The sequence below is a fragment of the Microcaecilia unicolor genome, chromosome 11 (genome assembly GCF_901765095.1).
Source record: "Microcaecilia unicolor chromosome 11, aMicUni1.1, whole genome shotgun sequence".
In the NCBI taxonomy this organism is placed as follows: Eukaryota; Metazoa; Chordata; class Amphibia; order Gymnophiona; family Siphonopidae; genus Microcaecilia; species Microcaecilia unicolor.
The window spans coordinates 165,840,625-165,857,408 of NC_044041.1; the positions used below are offsets into that span (position 1 = coordinate 165,840,625).

A 16,784-nucleotide genomic window follows, 5' to 3' on the forward strand; every position below is an offset into this window, starting at 1 on the left:
AAAGAGCTTACAATCTAATAGACAAAAATAAAGCAAGCAAATCAATTAATGTGGGGGAGAGGTTACAAGTCAAAAGCAATGTTAAAGAGGTGGGCTTTCTGCTGATCTAAAACTCTGGGCTATTTCTCCACTCACATCAGACCGTTTGAATACGCAGGTTAATTATAAAGAAAATAATCCGTTTTTATGGGACATTAGTTCTGGTCTCAAAATGACTCGACCAATTTGTCCATGGCATGCCACCATTACTACTACTACTACTTAACATTTCTAGAGCGCTACTAGGGTTACGCAGCGCTGTACAATTTAACAAAGAGAGACAGTCCCTGCTCAAAGAGCTTACAATCTAATAGACAAGTGAACGGTCGGTCCGATAAGGGCAGTCAAATTGGGGCAGTCTGGATTCACTGAACGGTATTACACTCACATCCGCTGCACCTTTCTCCAGAACAGTACACCACTACACTGACTTAGTCTAGTCCATGCTATTTTGTGCGCTCCAATTCGGAACTCAACAGTTACGGCTGCAAGTGCACGCCACCTAGAGACCAATTATGCAACCCCTCCCAGCAACGTGCCACCGGAGCACCGCAGAACTCTCTGCAGCGGCTGCGCACATACGTACACCTCTATCTAGTGATACCAACCCCCACTCTCGCTGTACAGTACACACACATATCATATCATTCACATGCGCAATTGCACAGAAAGTCAATGTGTTGACGTCAATGGGCGGCATTTTCCGTAAACACCCGAAAATGACCTCACCTCCGGCAACAAATAACAAGAGCTTCAACTAGCCACGCCCCAATATTGATGTCACAAATAGTATGGCGCGGAGTGGGGTAGGGTGGTTTGAAGGTGCACGGTTCCGGAGATGTACGAGCAAGACGTCACCTTCGGCTGCGATTACCCTTTTCTCCGCCTTCTTTTTATTGGCGAAAAGAGGCGAAGGTGACATGTCCGTTTCGGTCCAATGGGGGCTCGAACGAGAGAAGGTGGAAGGGTGATGGGCGAGTTCCGGAAACGACCGAAGTTGACGTCACCTGCCTCCAACGTCTCCTGACTGCCGGACAATCGCGGCCCGTTGTGACGTTAGCGCCTTCACACCCGCCCCTCCCCCTTTCCGTCTCCGCCTCAGAGAGCGGTGGCCGCCATTTTATGTGAATTATTGACTGCGGCAAGGAAAAGCGCGGGGTTTGCCTCTCCTTCTTCTTCTCTCGAACTGCAAAATTATCCTTTTTTTGTATAGAACAATCTGATATTTTATTCCTACTCCTTTCTACCCCTTAAAAACAATACAAAAACACAAAAAGGCCAACAAAATCTCCTTAAACCCCCCCAGGACTGGAAAAAGTTTATACAGTGACCAAAAAATATCCCCACAAATTTTCTCAACGTCTTCCAAAAAAATACAAAAGCCAACAACAAAAATGTCACCACCGCCAACCGAGGTTTTGAATTGGTAAAAGCGACTTAAGTTTTTCGTTATTTTTGTTGGTCATCATTCGATTTTTTTTATTTTTTTATGTTGTTTTTCCTGACTGGAGTGTAACTTTTCTTAAATGTGAGGAAAATGGCTGTGGAAAGCACGAATGTCCTGTCCTCCCCAACATCAAACCATGAACACAACAACAACTTCCTCCCTGACGAAAGGTCGAGTAACCTGAACAAATCTGTTTATTCTTCTTTTAAAATCTCTCTTTCTATCTGTATTTTTTTTTTTTTAATTTTTTTATCTAGTGCAAATGAAAATTTCCCCATAAAAATTGGTCGTGAATATTCTTTAAAATGGTACTAGAAACCTACAAGGTAAAAAAAAAACCGAAAGCGCCAAGTTCAAGGAGCCTAAAAGAAAAATATAAGGTGTCGGAGCAAAATACTGTCCTTAACAATTTTTTTTAAAAACATTTCTGCGAGAGAATATATATATATTTCAGCCAGACGCCATAATGAAAGGCCTTTTTAAAGGGTTTCACATGCATGCCTGGTTAGAGATTTCCTTTTATTTAGGTAGCTTTGTTATGGGGGGAGGGGGGCAGCGAGCTGGAGGGTAATCTGCCGTTATTGTATCTAGTCGCTAAATTAGTGATAAAACCTTTACCTGTAAAGATGTGGGATTTTCCTGAAAGAAGTCGGGGCGGTGGGGGAAGGGTAGAGTTGTGGGACAGGGGTTGTGCGTTGTTAGGTTGACCTTTGAACCTGCTCTGTTTTAAATTCTTTTTCATATTCTCGTTATGCCCCACGCCATCCGTTTTGTTAGATGTGATTATTAATATTTATTTAAAAAATGGTATGTCAAAGTGGGCCCCCAGCCCTTTGGAAATTGTAATTTGGGAAGGCTTACTTTAGGTTAAACTCCTAAATTTTGTTTTAATATTTTGCTAAATATAATATAGAATATTTAATAAGCATTGCAGGGAAATTATGTTTATTTTCAAGTTTATGTGACTATATTGGGGAGGGGGGGAGTTGCCTGTTAATGTATTACAATGGCCTGGATTACAGAGGAAGAAAGTTTAAGAAGTTTCCCAGTGAACCACTTTTTAGTGGAATAATACATTTTTGATATATTTTTTAATCATGCTGGACAACAACATTTAGGTTGTGAAATTCTCAGTTGGTCATTTTGAGTTTTTTTTTTTATGTAGATCTAAACGTATATGGATAAAAAATAATTAAATGCAGAAATTTGCTTAGCATAGTGTGTTTTCACTGCTGCCTTTTTATTAGTGGAACCTGACTTAGGTGTCATTAAGACAGCCAAAAAGTTGTAGAAGGGCAAGATTGAAGGCTGTTGTGTTTTTTTTTTCTTAGCAAATCCTTGTTGCTTTTTTGTTATCAGAATAATGTATGACCACATCAAAAAATCCTTGAAAGATTTCTTTTTAATCTTTTTGTTATCAGAATAATGTATGACCACATCAAAAAATCCTTGAAAGATTTTTTTTTTATTTTTAAATTACTGTAGTTCATTGACCTAGCAGTGAAGTATAAGCGTACTGAAGGTCTAAAAAAACTGTAATCTAGCTTCTAAAGTCAAAAACCTTTAATTCTGTCAAGTGCTGGCAATCTAACTTTAAAAACAAGGTTGAAGTTTGGTGTAATACTCAGGCTGTCACTGAAATGATTTTGCCCAGTTTTGATTTAAGTAGTTTAAAAAGCAGTAACTTCATGACTGTTAAAAAGGTTTTGAAGTTGTAGACAATTGAAAAAAATAGAGCAGGTATTTGGGTGGGCCAGTCTGAAGCTTTTTCTTAATTATATCTTCTTTTTCCATCCAGTTCTTTCCCCTCTAGATATCTGACCCCAGGTAAACATCTTGATCATTTGTTTGCTTCCTGTGCCATGCTTAACATGATCTCCCACATGGTTGGGTGAACAAAACTCCACCATATTGTACAGGGTAAACACACATTCAAATAATTGGTGCATATTACCTTGAGAGTTTGGTTACTTTTTTGTTTGCTTCAGAGACTCCTCATTTTACTTAATTCATGTTAAACAGCATCATGTAATTAGTGTCCCATTTGTATAATTTCCAAGCAGTGTATTAAATGCTTTCTAATGACCTGTTTTTTTTTTTCCAGAAAAAAATGAAATTCTTTGTTTCCCCATTTCTCGTGAACCTTAATAGTAAAATATCCTTGCCACCGGCAAGGATATAAATGTGAAAGCATTTCATAGCAAAGCCTTTTTTACATTTAAGTATTTATTAGCAATTGGGACATTTTTAAGCTTATGGGATCATTTGGGTGTGCAGTTTAAGGTCCACAATGGCATTTTATATTTCTTGTAGGACAGTACAGTGTGTATATTTTGGGATTTGGTGTTTTCTCTTTAATTGGATAAGGAAATTATATCTTCATCCCTGCAAAGCAGATATGGAGGCATATTTTCAAAGCACTTAGACTTACAAAGCTACATAGTGAGGTGTATTTTCAGAGCAAAGTCTAAGTGCTTTGAAAATGAGCCCCATAGTGTCCCATCTAATTTTTTTAATTCATTGAAAATTAGCATGGTTCAGCCCAACTTCATCCTTTATCTGTTGAGGGGTTTCGGCTGTCATGCTCTGGTCTCTATAGTGTACAATTTTAGTTGCTCAGACTATGGTAAAAATCTTCCCCCTACAAAAAAAATGTCCTCTTTTTCCTTAAAACACCTGTTGTTGTTTTTTTTTTATTCCTGCTGTTTCTCCACCTAAGTGGTGCATAGAATACAAAGTGAGTGATGGTGTTGGAATTAGCTAGTGGGTTAGGATGCTGTCCTTGAGTTTTGTCTGGGTATTTTAATTTATTGAAATAAAACAAAAAATCTAGGCAAGTAGGTTGAGGTGCTATGTAATTTCGAACTAGAACATAATGTTATTAAGATCTAAGGCCTTGTTTTGAAAGTCGCCCTTAACTTTCTTGGTAGTGAAAATTATTGAACTTGCAACCTCCATATCAGTGCTACTCATCCATGCATATTTTATATTCAAAAACTTTTAGGTTCATATAATACTTGGGGGCAGTTTCTAGTTCTTTGCCTTCCATTAGTGTGAGATTTTCAGTAGAGTTGGAATTTGTGTTCAGGTTATCCCAGCTTAAGTCTTACTGCTATGTGTATCTGTTGCTCATTTGTGCTAGACCACATAGGCTTGTTTTTATTTTTTGTCTTTTTTTTCCTCGCGTGAGTCTACAGTTACGTCAACTGTACAACCAAAGTATAAAATCAGTGCAAGCAGCTAAAGAGGGGCTAAAGAAAGTTATGTACAAGTGTATATCTTAGCATAGTGTACAGTTTGAATATGGAGAGCACCAAAAGGGGCTTTGAGGGTTCATGATCACATAAAATACAGAAGCAAACTAACTTGTAGTACATTGTAGTTCTAAACATCCACCAAGACAACTTAAGTTGTGTTAGCTATATGAAAATAGTCTATGAAGTGAGACTGTATGTCTTGTGATCGAACCCCGTTTCATGATCATAGTATATTTAGGGAAGAAATTGCTCTCCTTGGCTCGTCATGATTGGTAAGACATATTCCATTACTGAGAAACTCATGATAACCTTTTTACTATTTTGAAGCATTGGGAATAGAGTGGCATTCTAGGACTAGCCTTTTGTAATTATTTTGTTTAATTGAGGGTTTGCTCAGGAAATATGGTATCTTATCAGTACCTGGTATTTTTGTAGATATACTTCTATGATTATTGGGTCTGGTCCTAGATCAACATATAGAAGCTTCAGAACTGCCAGTACTTTGAGACGCGCCCTGACTAGATGAAATTGTTTCATGTCTGGTCTGGAATTCATGGAGGTCATGATACCTTTATTGGGCCAGCAGAAAAGATAGTGGTATATACAAGCTTTCAGGACCACACAAGCTGCTGTTTCACATCTTTCTTTTCCATTTAAAACCCGTAAGGATTTCTGTTTTCTCCAGGACCTATAGGGCTAGTGGAACCCAAAACTGATCATCATTGAATGATTTTTTTTTTTAATTTTAGGTGCATATCATGTTGCTTTATGTTGATGGCTGAGAATTTAAGGGATCTCGTTTTACTTTTGTACTGATGGAGAATAGTTGTGTTGTGAAAGGTACATTTTCAGGGCCAGATTTATTTATTATTTGAGAGGGTGATGTCTTTTATGCAAGTTTTGCATGTTTACCAAGGTAAACAGACTGTCTCAGTCTGGCTGTAGTATACGCAGGAGTTCTGAGGCGATTGCTGGAAGAAGGCATGTGCAGAGCAAGGTTGGAAACAACATGAGTAAGTTAAATATGACAATTTAACTTGTGTTGTTTTCAGTGTTTTTCAGCCCAAAATATTCTGCAGATAAAGCAGGTGCAAAGTCCACGGCTCTCTTGTACTTATGAGCAATTTCAAAGGTTGTGTGTGGGTACAAAGTGCCTGTAGATTGTACATCTAAGCAAATTCAAAATTGCCTCCATAGTTTTTTAAGTTTTCTCTCTATCTTGGTGTCTCCTGACCGTGAAGATCTATCTTATGCATATTCCTTGTGAATATCCTGAAAATCCAACTTGCCAGATGTCCTCCAAAACAAGTCTGCAACCACAATTCTAGCTGAGGAGTGGGCAACCTTGGTTATCAAGGGATGGAACCCAGTAGGGTTTTTCATGATTTTCCCAATGAATACGCATGAGATCTATTTTTATGCATTTCCTCCATTGTATGCAGATATATCTCATGCATATTCATTGGGGAAATCCTGAAAACCCGACTGTGTTGCTGCCCTTGAGGCCCGAGGTTGCCCACCCCTGTTCTAGCTGATTCTTTTTATTTTGACAGACCAGTCCTAATGTTTGAGTTTAGGCCACCCTGCCAACAGATGGAAACATAAAACCATTTCTTTTTCATTTACATCACTGGTATAGCAACCGATGCAGCTGAACAAGTTGCCAATATTTTCTGTTTCTAGCAGCTTGTTGCATGTGTTGGATTGCTGAATTGGGATATTGGGACAGGCTTCCAGGCAACAGCCCCAAGGTTATTTTCCCCTGGTAGAGCATAGGTACAGGGAGGGATTCTCTCAGGCATTAGTTAGAGGATTGGACCTTTCCTTAGCTTTTTGAGCTAGTAGACCTGTTAAGGCTTCACATACCTCTTCCCCCCCCCCCCCCCCCCCCACTTCAAAGAGAAAACTAGAGGGGTTGGTCAGAATCCTATTAGAGTGTATTAAAAAGAGGAAGATAGGAAATGGAGGTGGCTTATGTCAGCCAGGCTGCGGTTTGACCAGGAGCAATGGTGGATTGGATGCAGGTATGCTTGACTGTTGCAGGTATTGTGAGTGTTGGTACCTTCTGCCCAACTATAATTGGAGCATTGAAAAATTGGTTCTCTCAGCCTGAAACTGCAAAGTAGGATGGGCTTCTATATGTAGGCAAGCTATGGAGTTAGGGAACCACATTTCAAATGAGGTCAGTGGCCGTTTTGGAGACATATCATACTACTACTTAACATTTCTAAAGCGCTACTAGGGTTACGCAGCGCTGTACAATTTAACATAGAGGGACAGTCCCTGCTCAAGGAGCTTACAATCTAAAAGACAAGTGAACAGTCAGTCCGATAGGGGCAGTCAAATTGGGGCAGTCTGGATTTACTGAACGGTAAGAGTTAGGTGCCGAACGCAACATTGAAGAGGTGGGCTTTAAGCAAAGACTTGAAGATGGGCAGGGAGGGGGCTTGGCGTAAGGGCTCAGGAAGATTGTTCCAAGCATAGGGTGAGGCGAGGCAGAATGAGCGGAGCCTGGAGTTGGCGGTGGTGGAGAAGGGTACTGAGAGGAGGGATTTGTCCTGTGAACGGAGGTTTCGGGTGGGAACGTAAGGGGAGATGAGGGTAGAAAGGTAGTGAGGGGCGGCAGACTGAGTGCATTTGTAGGTAAGAAGGAGAAGCTTGAATTGAATGCGGTATTTGATAGGAAGCCAGTGAAGTGACCTGAGGAGAGGGGTGATATGAGTATATCGGTTCTGGCGGAATATAAGACGTGCAGCAGAGTTCTGAACAGATTGAAGGGGGGATATATGGCTAAGTGGGAGGCTGGTGAGGAGTAAGTTGCAGTAGTCAAGGCGAGAGGTAATGAGAGCGTGGACAAGAGTTTGGGTGGTGTGTTCAGAGAGAAAAAGGCGAATTTTGCTGATGTTAAAGAGGAAGAAGCGACAGGTCTTGACTATCTGCTGGATATGCGCAGAGAAGGAGAGGGAGGAGTCAAAGATGACTCCGAGGTTGCGGAGTAAGGACCTAGTAAGGACCTACGCCACTCCCTGCATTTATCATTTTCATTGGGCCTGCAGAGCTTTCTCCAGAGCAGGGGTTATCATGGCCCCAGATGGGATTTCCTTTCTCCTCATTCTCTATTGAGTATGTTGTAGTGATTCTCAAGGCATCCTGCTTCATACAGAAACCATTGAGAAGTCTTGGAGAATATCTGGGTACCCATCTGAAGAAGGGCTTTACCCTAAGAGACCCAGACTAGTCAGGGAAGTGCTGAGTTGGCACAAAAACACAGGATCCAGGCTTTCCGTTGGGGTTTCTTAGCAGAGGAGAAGACTGGGGAATGTGAATGCAAAGGAGGGGAAACGTTTCTCTGTGGAATGAGATGAGGTTTCAGTGGTCAGGCTGTTTAGAAAGAAAGAGTGGATTTCACTTATTCCCAGGTCACTAGCTCCTTAAGGATTTCCAAGGAGCCAGGAGAGGAAAAACCAGAAGGAAATCTGAATTTTTGAAGGGATGCAATAGAAATCAAACAAAATAAAACATGGAAAAGAAAATAAGATGATACCTTTTTTATTGGACATAACTTAATACATTTCTTGATTAGCTTTCGAAGGTTGCCCTTCTGCGTCTAATCGGAAATAAGCAAATGTGCTAGCTGACAGTGTATATAAGTGAAAACATTCAAGCATTACTATGACAGTCTGACAGGGTGGGAGGATGGGGGTGGGTAGGAGGTATGCATGGGGACATCAAAGCATATCATTGATATTCTAACAGGATGGGTGTGGATAGGTGAGGGGTGGGGTGATCAACAGAGACATACAGCTTTATGGTTTATAATGGGCTAGGAACCCCAGATCCTTGTTAAGTCCTTTCTGTTGGGTGTTAAAATATTCAATCATTCTGACTTCAAAAGTCTTACGTTCTTGTATGGTTTTAAAGTTACCTTTCAGGATTCTCACTGTGAAGTCACTGGTACAGTGTCCAGGTCCTGTAAAATGTTGACCAACAGGTGTGGGAACCCTACTGGCACCAGTATTGTTCATGTGATGTCTATGTAAATTGAATCTTGTCTTAAGCATCTGGCCTGTTTCTCCAATATAGCATCCTTCGTTACATTTTTTACACTGAATGATATATACCACATTGGAAGATGAGCAAGTGAAAGATCCCTTTATGTTGAATATCTTTCCTTTGTGGATGACTTTGGGGTCCTGTGAAATATTTTGGCATAGTTTGCAACTGGATAAATTACAGGGAAGTGTGCCCTTCTGTTCCTTTTCAGTCTGTGATGGAAGTTTATGTCTGATTAGCTTGTGTTTTAAGTTGGGTGGCTGTCGGAAGGCCAGTACTGGTGGGGATGGGAATATCTTTTTCAGTAATTCATCCTCCTGGAGTATAGGTTGTAGATCTCTTATGATTTTCCTCAGTTTTTCCAGCTCTGGATTGTATGTCACTACAAGGGAGATTCTGTCTGTGGATTTTTTCTCCTTGTACTGTAGCAGATTCTCCCTGGGTGTTTTGAGGGAGGAGGCAATATTCTTGGAGATTATTTTGGGGTTGTAGCCTTTCTGTTTGAAGGATGCAGTCAGGCTTTTAAGGTGTCTGTCTCTGTCCCCTGGGTCAGAGCAGATACGGTGGTATCTTGTGGCTTGGCTGTAAATGATGGATCTTTTTGTATGTGAAGGATGGAAGCTGGAGTTGTGGAGGTAGCTGTAGAAACCTCCTCAGGGCCATCCCTCTGCACAAAGCCATTAGAAGCATGATCATGGCCAAATGGGAAGTCTCAGATGGGACTCTTAAAGTGGGCAAGACCAAGGGGAAACTCTTCCCCAACCTGGGATAAGGAGACAATATTGTAGATTCATAAAGTAGGCGTCTTATTATCAGCTGTCACTTGTAAGACCATTGCTCCTGATAAAAGGGATGCATTGCCCTCAAGGATCATCAGGATTGGAAGACTGAAGCGCTGTTAAGCAGGCTTTCAAATTCTTTCCTCTCACCCTGTAGACAGAAGTGTGTGGTGGTTATGTGGCCCATGTTCTGTGCTGAGTTCTGCAGCTCCCAGAAGGCTCTGAAGCTGCTCTCGTGGAATAAAGGGTAGCCTTCTGGCTGATGCACTGTATGATTGTATTCAGAATTCCTTCAGGAATATGGCTGCAGTAGTCATAGCTAGGACTAATCCCCAGAGTTACCAGAAAATATGCCACTCAGCTTAATGTTCTACAAGCTATCCAAGTTTCAAGGACTCTAGATGGAATAGGCTAGGCAGACCGTTTTCTTCCCAAGCCAAGCTAGGGGGAATGGGACTTTAGAGCAAGGAAGGAGGCACTGGTAAATCTAACAATGTGATCTTCCCAGTGAAAGGCAGTGGGTCATCTTTGAACTAATACTGGTGATTGGTTGCTTGAGTTTTACCCGTAATGATTTTGCTTTCAGATTTGTTTAAGGGTATTTTTTGTTGTGCAGTTACACAGGTATATGTGCTGCTTCTGACTATATTTTTCCTGGTTTGGTACCCTCCCTGGTAGTCTGATGAAGGGCATTTTGTCCAGTCCTGTAAATAAATAAAATAAATTCCTGGAGAATATATTTTAATTTTATTTGTTTTATTGTATGCACTTTACTGATATTTTAGAATCTTTTGGGGCCCTTTTACTAAAGCTTTGCGCCCACTAAGTGCCACGTGGCCCATAGGTATAACATAGGAAGTGCAGCATTTAGCATTTGTTAATATCACTAGTGCTTTGATGTACAGTAGTATTCTGTAGAAAGTGGAATACAGTAAAGATTATCCGACCTAAATGGGATCAACCCACTGTTGGATAAATAAAAGTCGGATAATACAGAAAGCAATGGTAGCCCCTCAAACAATGCAGAAACAAAGACAGTAAAAGTAGGGTCCTGGCTCACAATGGTGGTAAAGGAAGGGTCCCGGGTTCGGAAAGCGGAAATAGAAGCCGTGTGACGTCACCGGGGTGTGTCATATGCCAGATGGTCAGATCAGTGAAGTTTGGATAATGAAGACTACTGTATAGTACTACTAAAATAAAAAAAAAAAAATCATCTTTTGACATAATACATACGAATATAAGAAAAGTCATGTTGAGTTAGACCAAGACCCATCAAACCCAGCATCCCGTCTCTGACAGTTCCAAGTACCCACCCACCAGATCCCAAAACAGATCTGATTTCTCATAGCTCATTTCAAGGGATAAGCAGTGGCTTTCCTAAGTCTACCTGGCTAATTTTTATTGGTTATTTTTCTTTCAGGAGTTTGTCCATACCTCTTTTGGATTTTCCTATGTTAGTTCTCTTGACTTCTTCAAGAAATTCCAAATCAGGTGCCAGATTCATCTCTGGCCATCTTGTTGGGCAGATTGGATGGACTGTGTAGACCTTTAACTGACAACATTTACTATGTTACTATTTGTTTTCAATGTGTTTGTTGCTTGGAAAGTTAATGCAACTGTTTAACTCTTCTAGCCCATTCATAATTTTATAAACTTCTATTAAATTCCTTATTCATCAAAGCTGAAAAGCCCTAATCTGTTTAGTTTTTCTTCTTGAGGGAGATTTTCCATTCCCTTTATCATTTTGGTTGTCCTGCTCTGAACCTTTTCTAGTTCTACTTACATCCTTTTCGAGATGGCAACCAGAAGTGCATACAATGCTGCAGCTGTGATTGCACCATGGACTTACACAGAGGCATCATAATAATTTCAGCTTTGTTTTCTATTCCTTTTCAAACATTCTATTTGCTTTTTTTGGCAGCTGTGGCACACTGGTCTAAAAATATCAGTAGACAGTTCAAAATGACCTCAACACCCTTTTTTTGGGTGGTACTCCTAACACAGAACCCAGCATTTTGTCTATATATTTGAGATTGTCTTTCCTTGTGTGTATCACTTTGCACTTGTTTACACTAAATTTCATCTGCCATTTAGTTTCCTGTACTCTCACAAGATTCAGCAATTCCTCACAATCATTTACAGTTTTAATGACTGAATAATTTTTTTGTCGTCTGCAAATTTGATCACTCAAAAAGTGGCTGTGCTCTGGAATTGGTTACCTCTATTTCAGACTCTGTTATGGCATTCTCCTTACATCTGAAGCCAAGTAAATAAGCCTAGGGGGCTACACAACAAAGACTACAGCAGCTCAAGGCAGGAGCCCCAGTCCAGGTTAAGGAGAGGGACCAAAACTGCATTTAGTTATTATGTGGAGTCATAAGTATGTAAGTATTGCCATACCGGGACAGACCCAGGGTCCATCAAGCCCAGCATCTTGTTTCCAACAGTGGCCAGTCCAGGTCATAAGTACCTGGCAAGGTACCAAAACAGTACAATACATTTTATGCTGCTTATCCTAGAAATAAGCAGTGGATTTTCCCCAAGTCATTTTAATAGTGGCTTATGGACTTTTCGTTTAGGAAGCTATCCAAACCTTTTTTAAACCCCGCTAAGCTAACTGCTTTTACTACATTCTCTAGAAACGAATTCCAGAGTTTAATTACACGTTGAGTGAAGAAATCTTTTCTCCAATTAGTTTTAAATTTACTACTTTGTAGCTTCGTTGTGTGCCCCCTAGTCCTAGTATTTTTGGAAAGAGTAAACAAGCAATTCATGTCTACTCGTTCCATTCAACTCATTTTATAGACCACTATCATATCTCCTCTCAATCGTCTCTTCTCCAAGCCGAAGAGCCCTAGCTGATTTAGCCTTTCCTCATAGGGAAGTCGTCCTATCTCCTTTATCATTTTTGTCACCCTTCTCTGTACCTTTTCTAGTTTCACTATATCTTTTTTGAGATGTGGTGACCAGAATTGCACATAATATTCGAGGTGTGGTAGCACCATGGAGCGATAGATACAAAGGCATTATAATGTCCTCGTTTTTGTTTTCCTTTCCTTTCCTAGTAATATCTAGCATTCTATTTGCTTTCTTAGCTTCTGCCGCACTGAGCAAAGGGTTTCAACGTATCATCAACGATGACACCTAGATTGCTTTCCTGGTCGGTGACTTCTAATGTGTAACCTTGCATTACGTAGCTGTAGTTCGGGCTCCTATTTCCCACATGCATCACTTTGCACTTGCTTACATTAAAGATCATCTGCCATTTGGACGCCCAGTCTCCCAGTCTCATAAGGTCCTCTTGTAATTTTTCACAATCCTCTTATTGCTGTTTTGGAGAGCACTTCAGGTATGGTATTATCTGCAGGTGTTGGGATCTTTGACTGCAACACTAGACCTGTCTGATTTGGTTAGACCCATATGCCACTATTAGAGATTTTTCTGTCACATTAGTTCCTCCCCCCCCCCCCCCCCCCCCCCCCCGATCTTGAAATTTATTAAGGAAAGCTATGAACTGTTTGTTGAATGGAGTGGATTTGCAGCCTCACATATGGATTATAATAACCTCAGACATAAATGTGGTTGGTTGGCTTTTAGCCATGGTCAAGTGGCACAAGGGATCTGGTCAATAGATAAACCCAAGAATACTAGGGAACAAACTATATCCACAATCTCTGCTAAAATAAATTCCCCAAAATTACACAGGAAACAAAATTATACGATCATTTCAAACAATGTTCAAAATAACTGCAACAAAATATAAACACGGAAAAGAAAGTATAGCTGAGTACAAACAGATGTCATGCAAATATTTATTGTAAAAGATCATAACACATGCTAATAATATCCCCCGAAAACTACCTAAGAATAGATGGTTCACAGTAGGCTTAGGCAGACATTGTTACGTGACACAAAAGCATCCGCCCTCACCAGTGTTGCCCCTACAGAATTCTTTTGCTCCATTAAGTATGGTGATGATCCTGAAAATAGAACTGAGGCAGAAGAGAATGCAATGAAGTTGGAACAAAAGGATATGAGGGTACCCAAAGAGAAAAGACAACCCCAAATCACAAATGTTGAAGCACATACCAGGAAATGTACATGGAAAGCGATGGCCACAAATGCTCGCAGTCTAAGCAATAAAGTTCATGACCTTCAAGCCCTGATGTTGCAGGCAGACTTAGACGTTGTTGCAATCACGGAGACGTGGCTTAATGGTTCCCATGAATGGGATGCAAACATACCAGGCTATAATCTATTGAGGAAGGATAGAGAGGGTCGTAAAGGTGGAGGAGTAGCTCTATATGTGAAAAATGATATCACAGCAACTGAAATGATGGACCTGGGGAAAGGAAGAAGCGATATGGATCACCTTAAAAAGAGAGTATAGAACCTCTGTCCACGTGGGTGTTGTCTACAGACCTCCAACACAATTGGAGGAATTAGATAAAGACCTGATCGCAGATATTCAAAAGTTGGGAAACAAGAGAGAGGTGCTGTTGCTGGGAGATTTCAATCTGCCAGATGTAGATTGGAAGGTTCCATCTGCGGAATCGGAAAGAAGTAGAGAGATCGTCGATGCTTTCCAAAGTGTTTTGCTCAGACAAATGGTGACGGAACCCGCGAGGGATGGAGCGATGCTGGATCTGGTGCTCACAAATGGGGATAGTGTGTCAAATATCCGAGTGGGTGCCCACCTGGGCAGCAGTGACTATCAAACAGTTTGGTTTGATATAACAGCTAAAGTGGAGAGCGGCCACTCAAAACTCAAAGTCCTGAATTTCAAGTGTGCTGATTTTAGTAAAATGGGGGAATACCTGAGGAAGGAGATGATGGGCTGGGAGGAAGTACGAGAAGTGGAAGGACAGTGGTCCAGGCTGAAAGAAGCTATAAATAGGGCCATGAACCTTTATGTAAGGAAAGTAAATAAAAGCAAGAGAAAAAGGAAACCGATATGGTTCTCCAAGGAAGTGGCTGAGAAAATAAAGGCTAAAGAGTTGGCATTCCAGAAATACAGAAAAACTCAAGAAAAGAAATAAGGGGAGGAATACCGGATGAAACTGAAAGAAGCCAAGAGAGAGATACGTCTGGCGAAAGTGGAAGAACAAATGGCTAGAAATGTAAGGAGGGGTGACAAAAATTTCTTCAGGTACATTAGTGAAAGGAGAATGACTAAAAAGGGAATTGTGAGACTAAAAGATACTGCGAACCGCTATGTGGATAATGATGAAGAAAAAGCAAATTTGCTAAACAGATACTTTTGCTCTGTTTTTCACAGAAGAAAATCCTGGAGAAGGACCACAATTGACTGACAAAAGTACATATGAGAATGGAGTGGATAGAGCACTGTTCACGGAAGAGAGTGTGTATGAACAACTTAAAAATATAAAGGTGGACAAAGCCGTAGGACCGGACGGGATCCACCCTAGGATATTGAGGGAGCTCAGAGAGGTTCTGGCGGGTCCTCTTAAAGATTTGTTTAATATATCCTTGCAGACGGGAGAGGTTCCGAGGGATTGGAGAACGGCGGATGTGGTCCCTCTTCACAAAAGTGGTGATAAGGAAGAAGCTGGAAACTACAGGCCGGTAAGCCTCCCTTCGATTATTGGAAAAGTAATGGAAGTGATGCTGAAGGAAAGGATAGTGAATTTCCTGGAAGACAATAAGTTGCAAGATCCCAGACAACATGGTTTTACCAAAGGGAAATCGTGCCAAACGAATCTCATTGAATTCTTTGATTGGGTGACAGGAGAATTGAATCAGGGACAAGCTATAGACGTAATCTACTTAGATTTCAGCAAAGCTTTTGACACGGTTCCCCACAGGAGGCTCTTAAATAAACTGGATGGGCTGAAGATAGGACCCAAAGTGGTGAACTGGATTAGGAACTGGTTGACGGACAGACGCCAGATGGGGGTGGTTAATGGAATTCGCTCGGAAGAGGGAAAGGTGAGTAGTGGAGTGCCTCAGGGATCGGTGCTGGGGCCGATTCTGTTCAATATATTTGTGAGTGACCTTGCCAAAAAGGGTTAGAATGTAAAGTTTGCCTATTTGCGGATGATACTAAGATCTGTAACAGAGTGGACACCCGGGAGGGAGTGGAAAACATGAAAAAGGATCTGAGGAAGCTAGAAGAATGGTCTAAGGTTTGGCAATTAAAATTCAATGTGAAGAAATGCAAAGTGATGCACTTAGGGAATAGAAATCCATGGGAGACGTATGTGTTAGGCGGTGAGAGTCTGATAGCTACGGACGGGGAGAGGGATCTAGGGGTGATAGTATCTGAGGATTTGAAGGCGACGAAACAGTGTGACAAGGCGGTGGCCGTAGCTAGAAGGTTGTTAGGCTGTATAGAGAGAGGTGTGACCAGCAGAAGAAAGGGGGTGTTGATGCCTCTTTATAAATCGTTGGTGAGGCCCCACCTGGAGTATTGTGTTCAGTTTTGGAGGCCATATCTTGCTAAGGATGTAAAAAGAATTGAAGTGGTGCAAAGAAAAGCTACGAGAATGGTATGGGATTTGCATTGCAAGAAGTATGAGGAGAGACTTGCTGACCTAAACATGTATACTCTGGAGGAAAGGAGAAACAGGGGTGATATGATACAGACGTTCAGATATTTGAAAGGTATTAATCCGCAAACAAATCTTTTCCGGAGATGCGAAGGCGGTAGAACGAGAGGACATGAAATGAGATTGAAGGGGGGCAGACTGAAGAAAAATGTCAGGAAGTATTTTTTCACAGAGAGAATAATGGATGCTTGGAATGCCGTCCCGCGGGAGGTGGTGGAGGTAACGGAATTCAAACATGCGTGGGATAAACATAAAAGAATCCTGTTCAGAGGGAATGGATCCTCAGGAGCTTAGCCGGTGGTGGGAGGCGGGGCTGGTGGTTGGGAGGCGGGGATAGTGCTGGGCAGACTTATACGGTCTGTGCCAGAGCCGGTGGTGGGAGGCGGGGCTGGTGGTTGAGAGGCGGGGATAGTGCTGGGCAGACTTACACGGTCTGTGCCCTGAAGAGGACAGATACAAATCAAGGTAAGGTATACACAAAAAGTAGCACATATGAGTTGATCTTGTTGGGCAGACTAGATGGACCGTGCAGGTCTTTTTCTGCCGTCATCTACTATGTTACTATCGGGCATGTTTTCAAAGTACTTAGCCTTCCAAAGTTTCATAGGTTTCTATGGAACTTTGGAAGGCTAAGTGCTTT

General features: G+C 41.3%; 1 protein-coding gene across 3 annotated transcripts in view; it reads left to right on the forward strand.

Annotated features, from left to right (window-relative positions):
- The first annotated feature begins 1,190 nt into the window (after positions 1 to 1,190).
- The window catches only part of ZC3H4 (zinc finger CCCH-type containing 4), a 282,668-nt gene continuing 267,074 nt past the window's right edge, over positions 1,191 to 16,784 (forward strand). For all 3 annotated transcript variants that reach the window (XM_030218219.1, XM_030218221.1, XM_030218220.1), the window contains exon 1: positions 1,191 to 1,656. In XM_030218219.1, the coding sequence (XP_030074079.1) occupies positions 1,577 to 1,656 (80 nt within the window). In that variant the 5' untranslated portion in view covers positions 1,191 to 1,576. The remainder of the gene's footprint in view (positions 1,657 to 16,784) is intronic.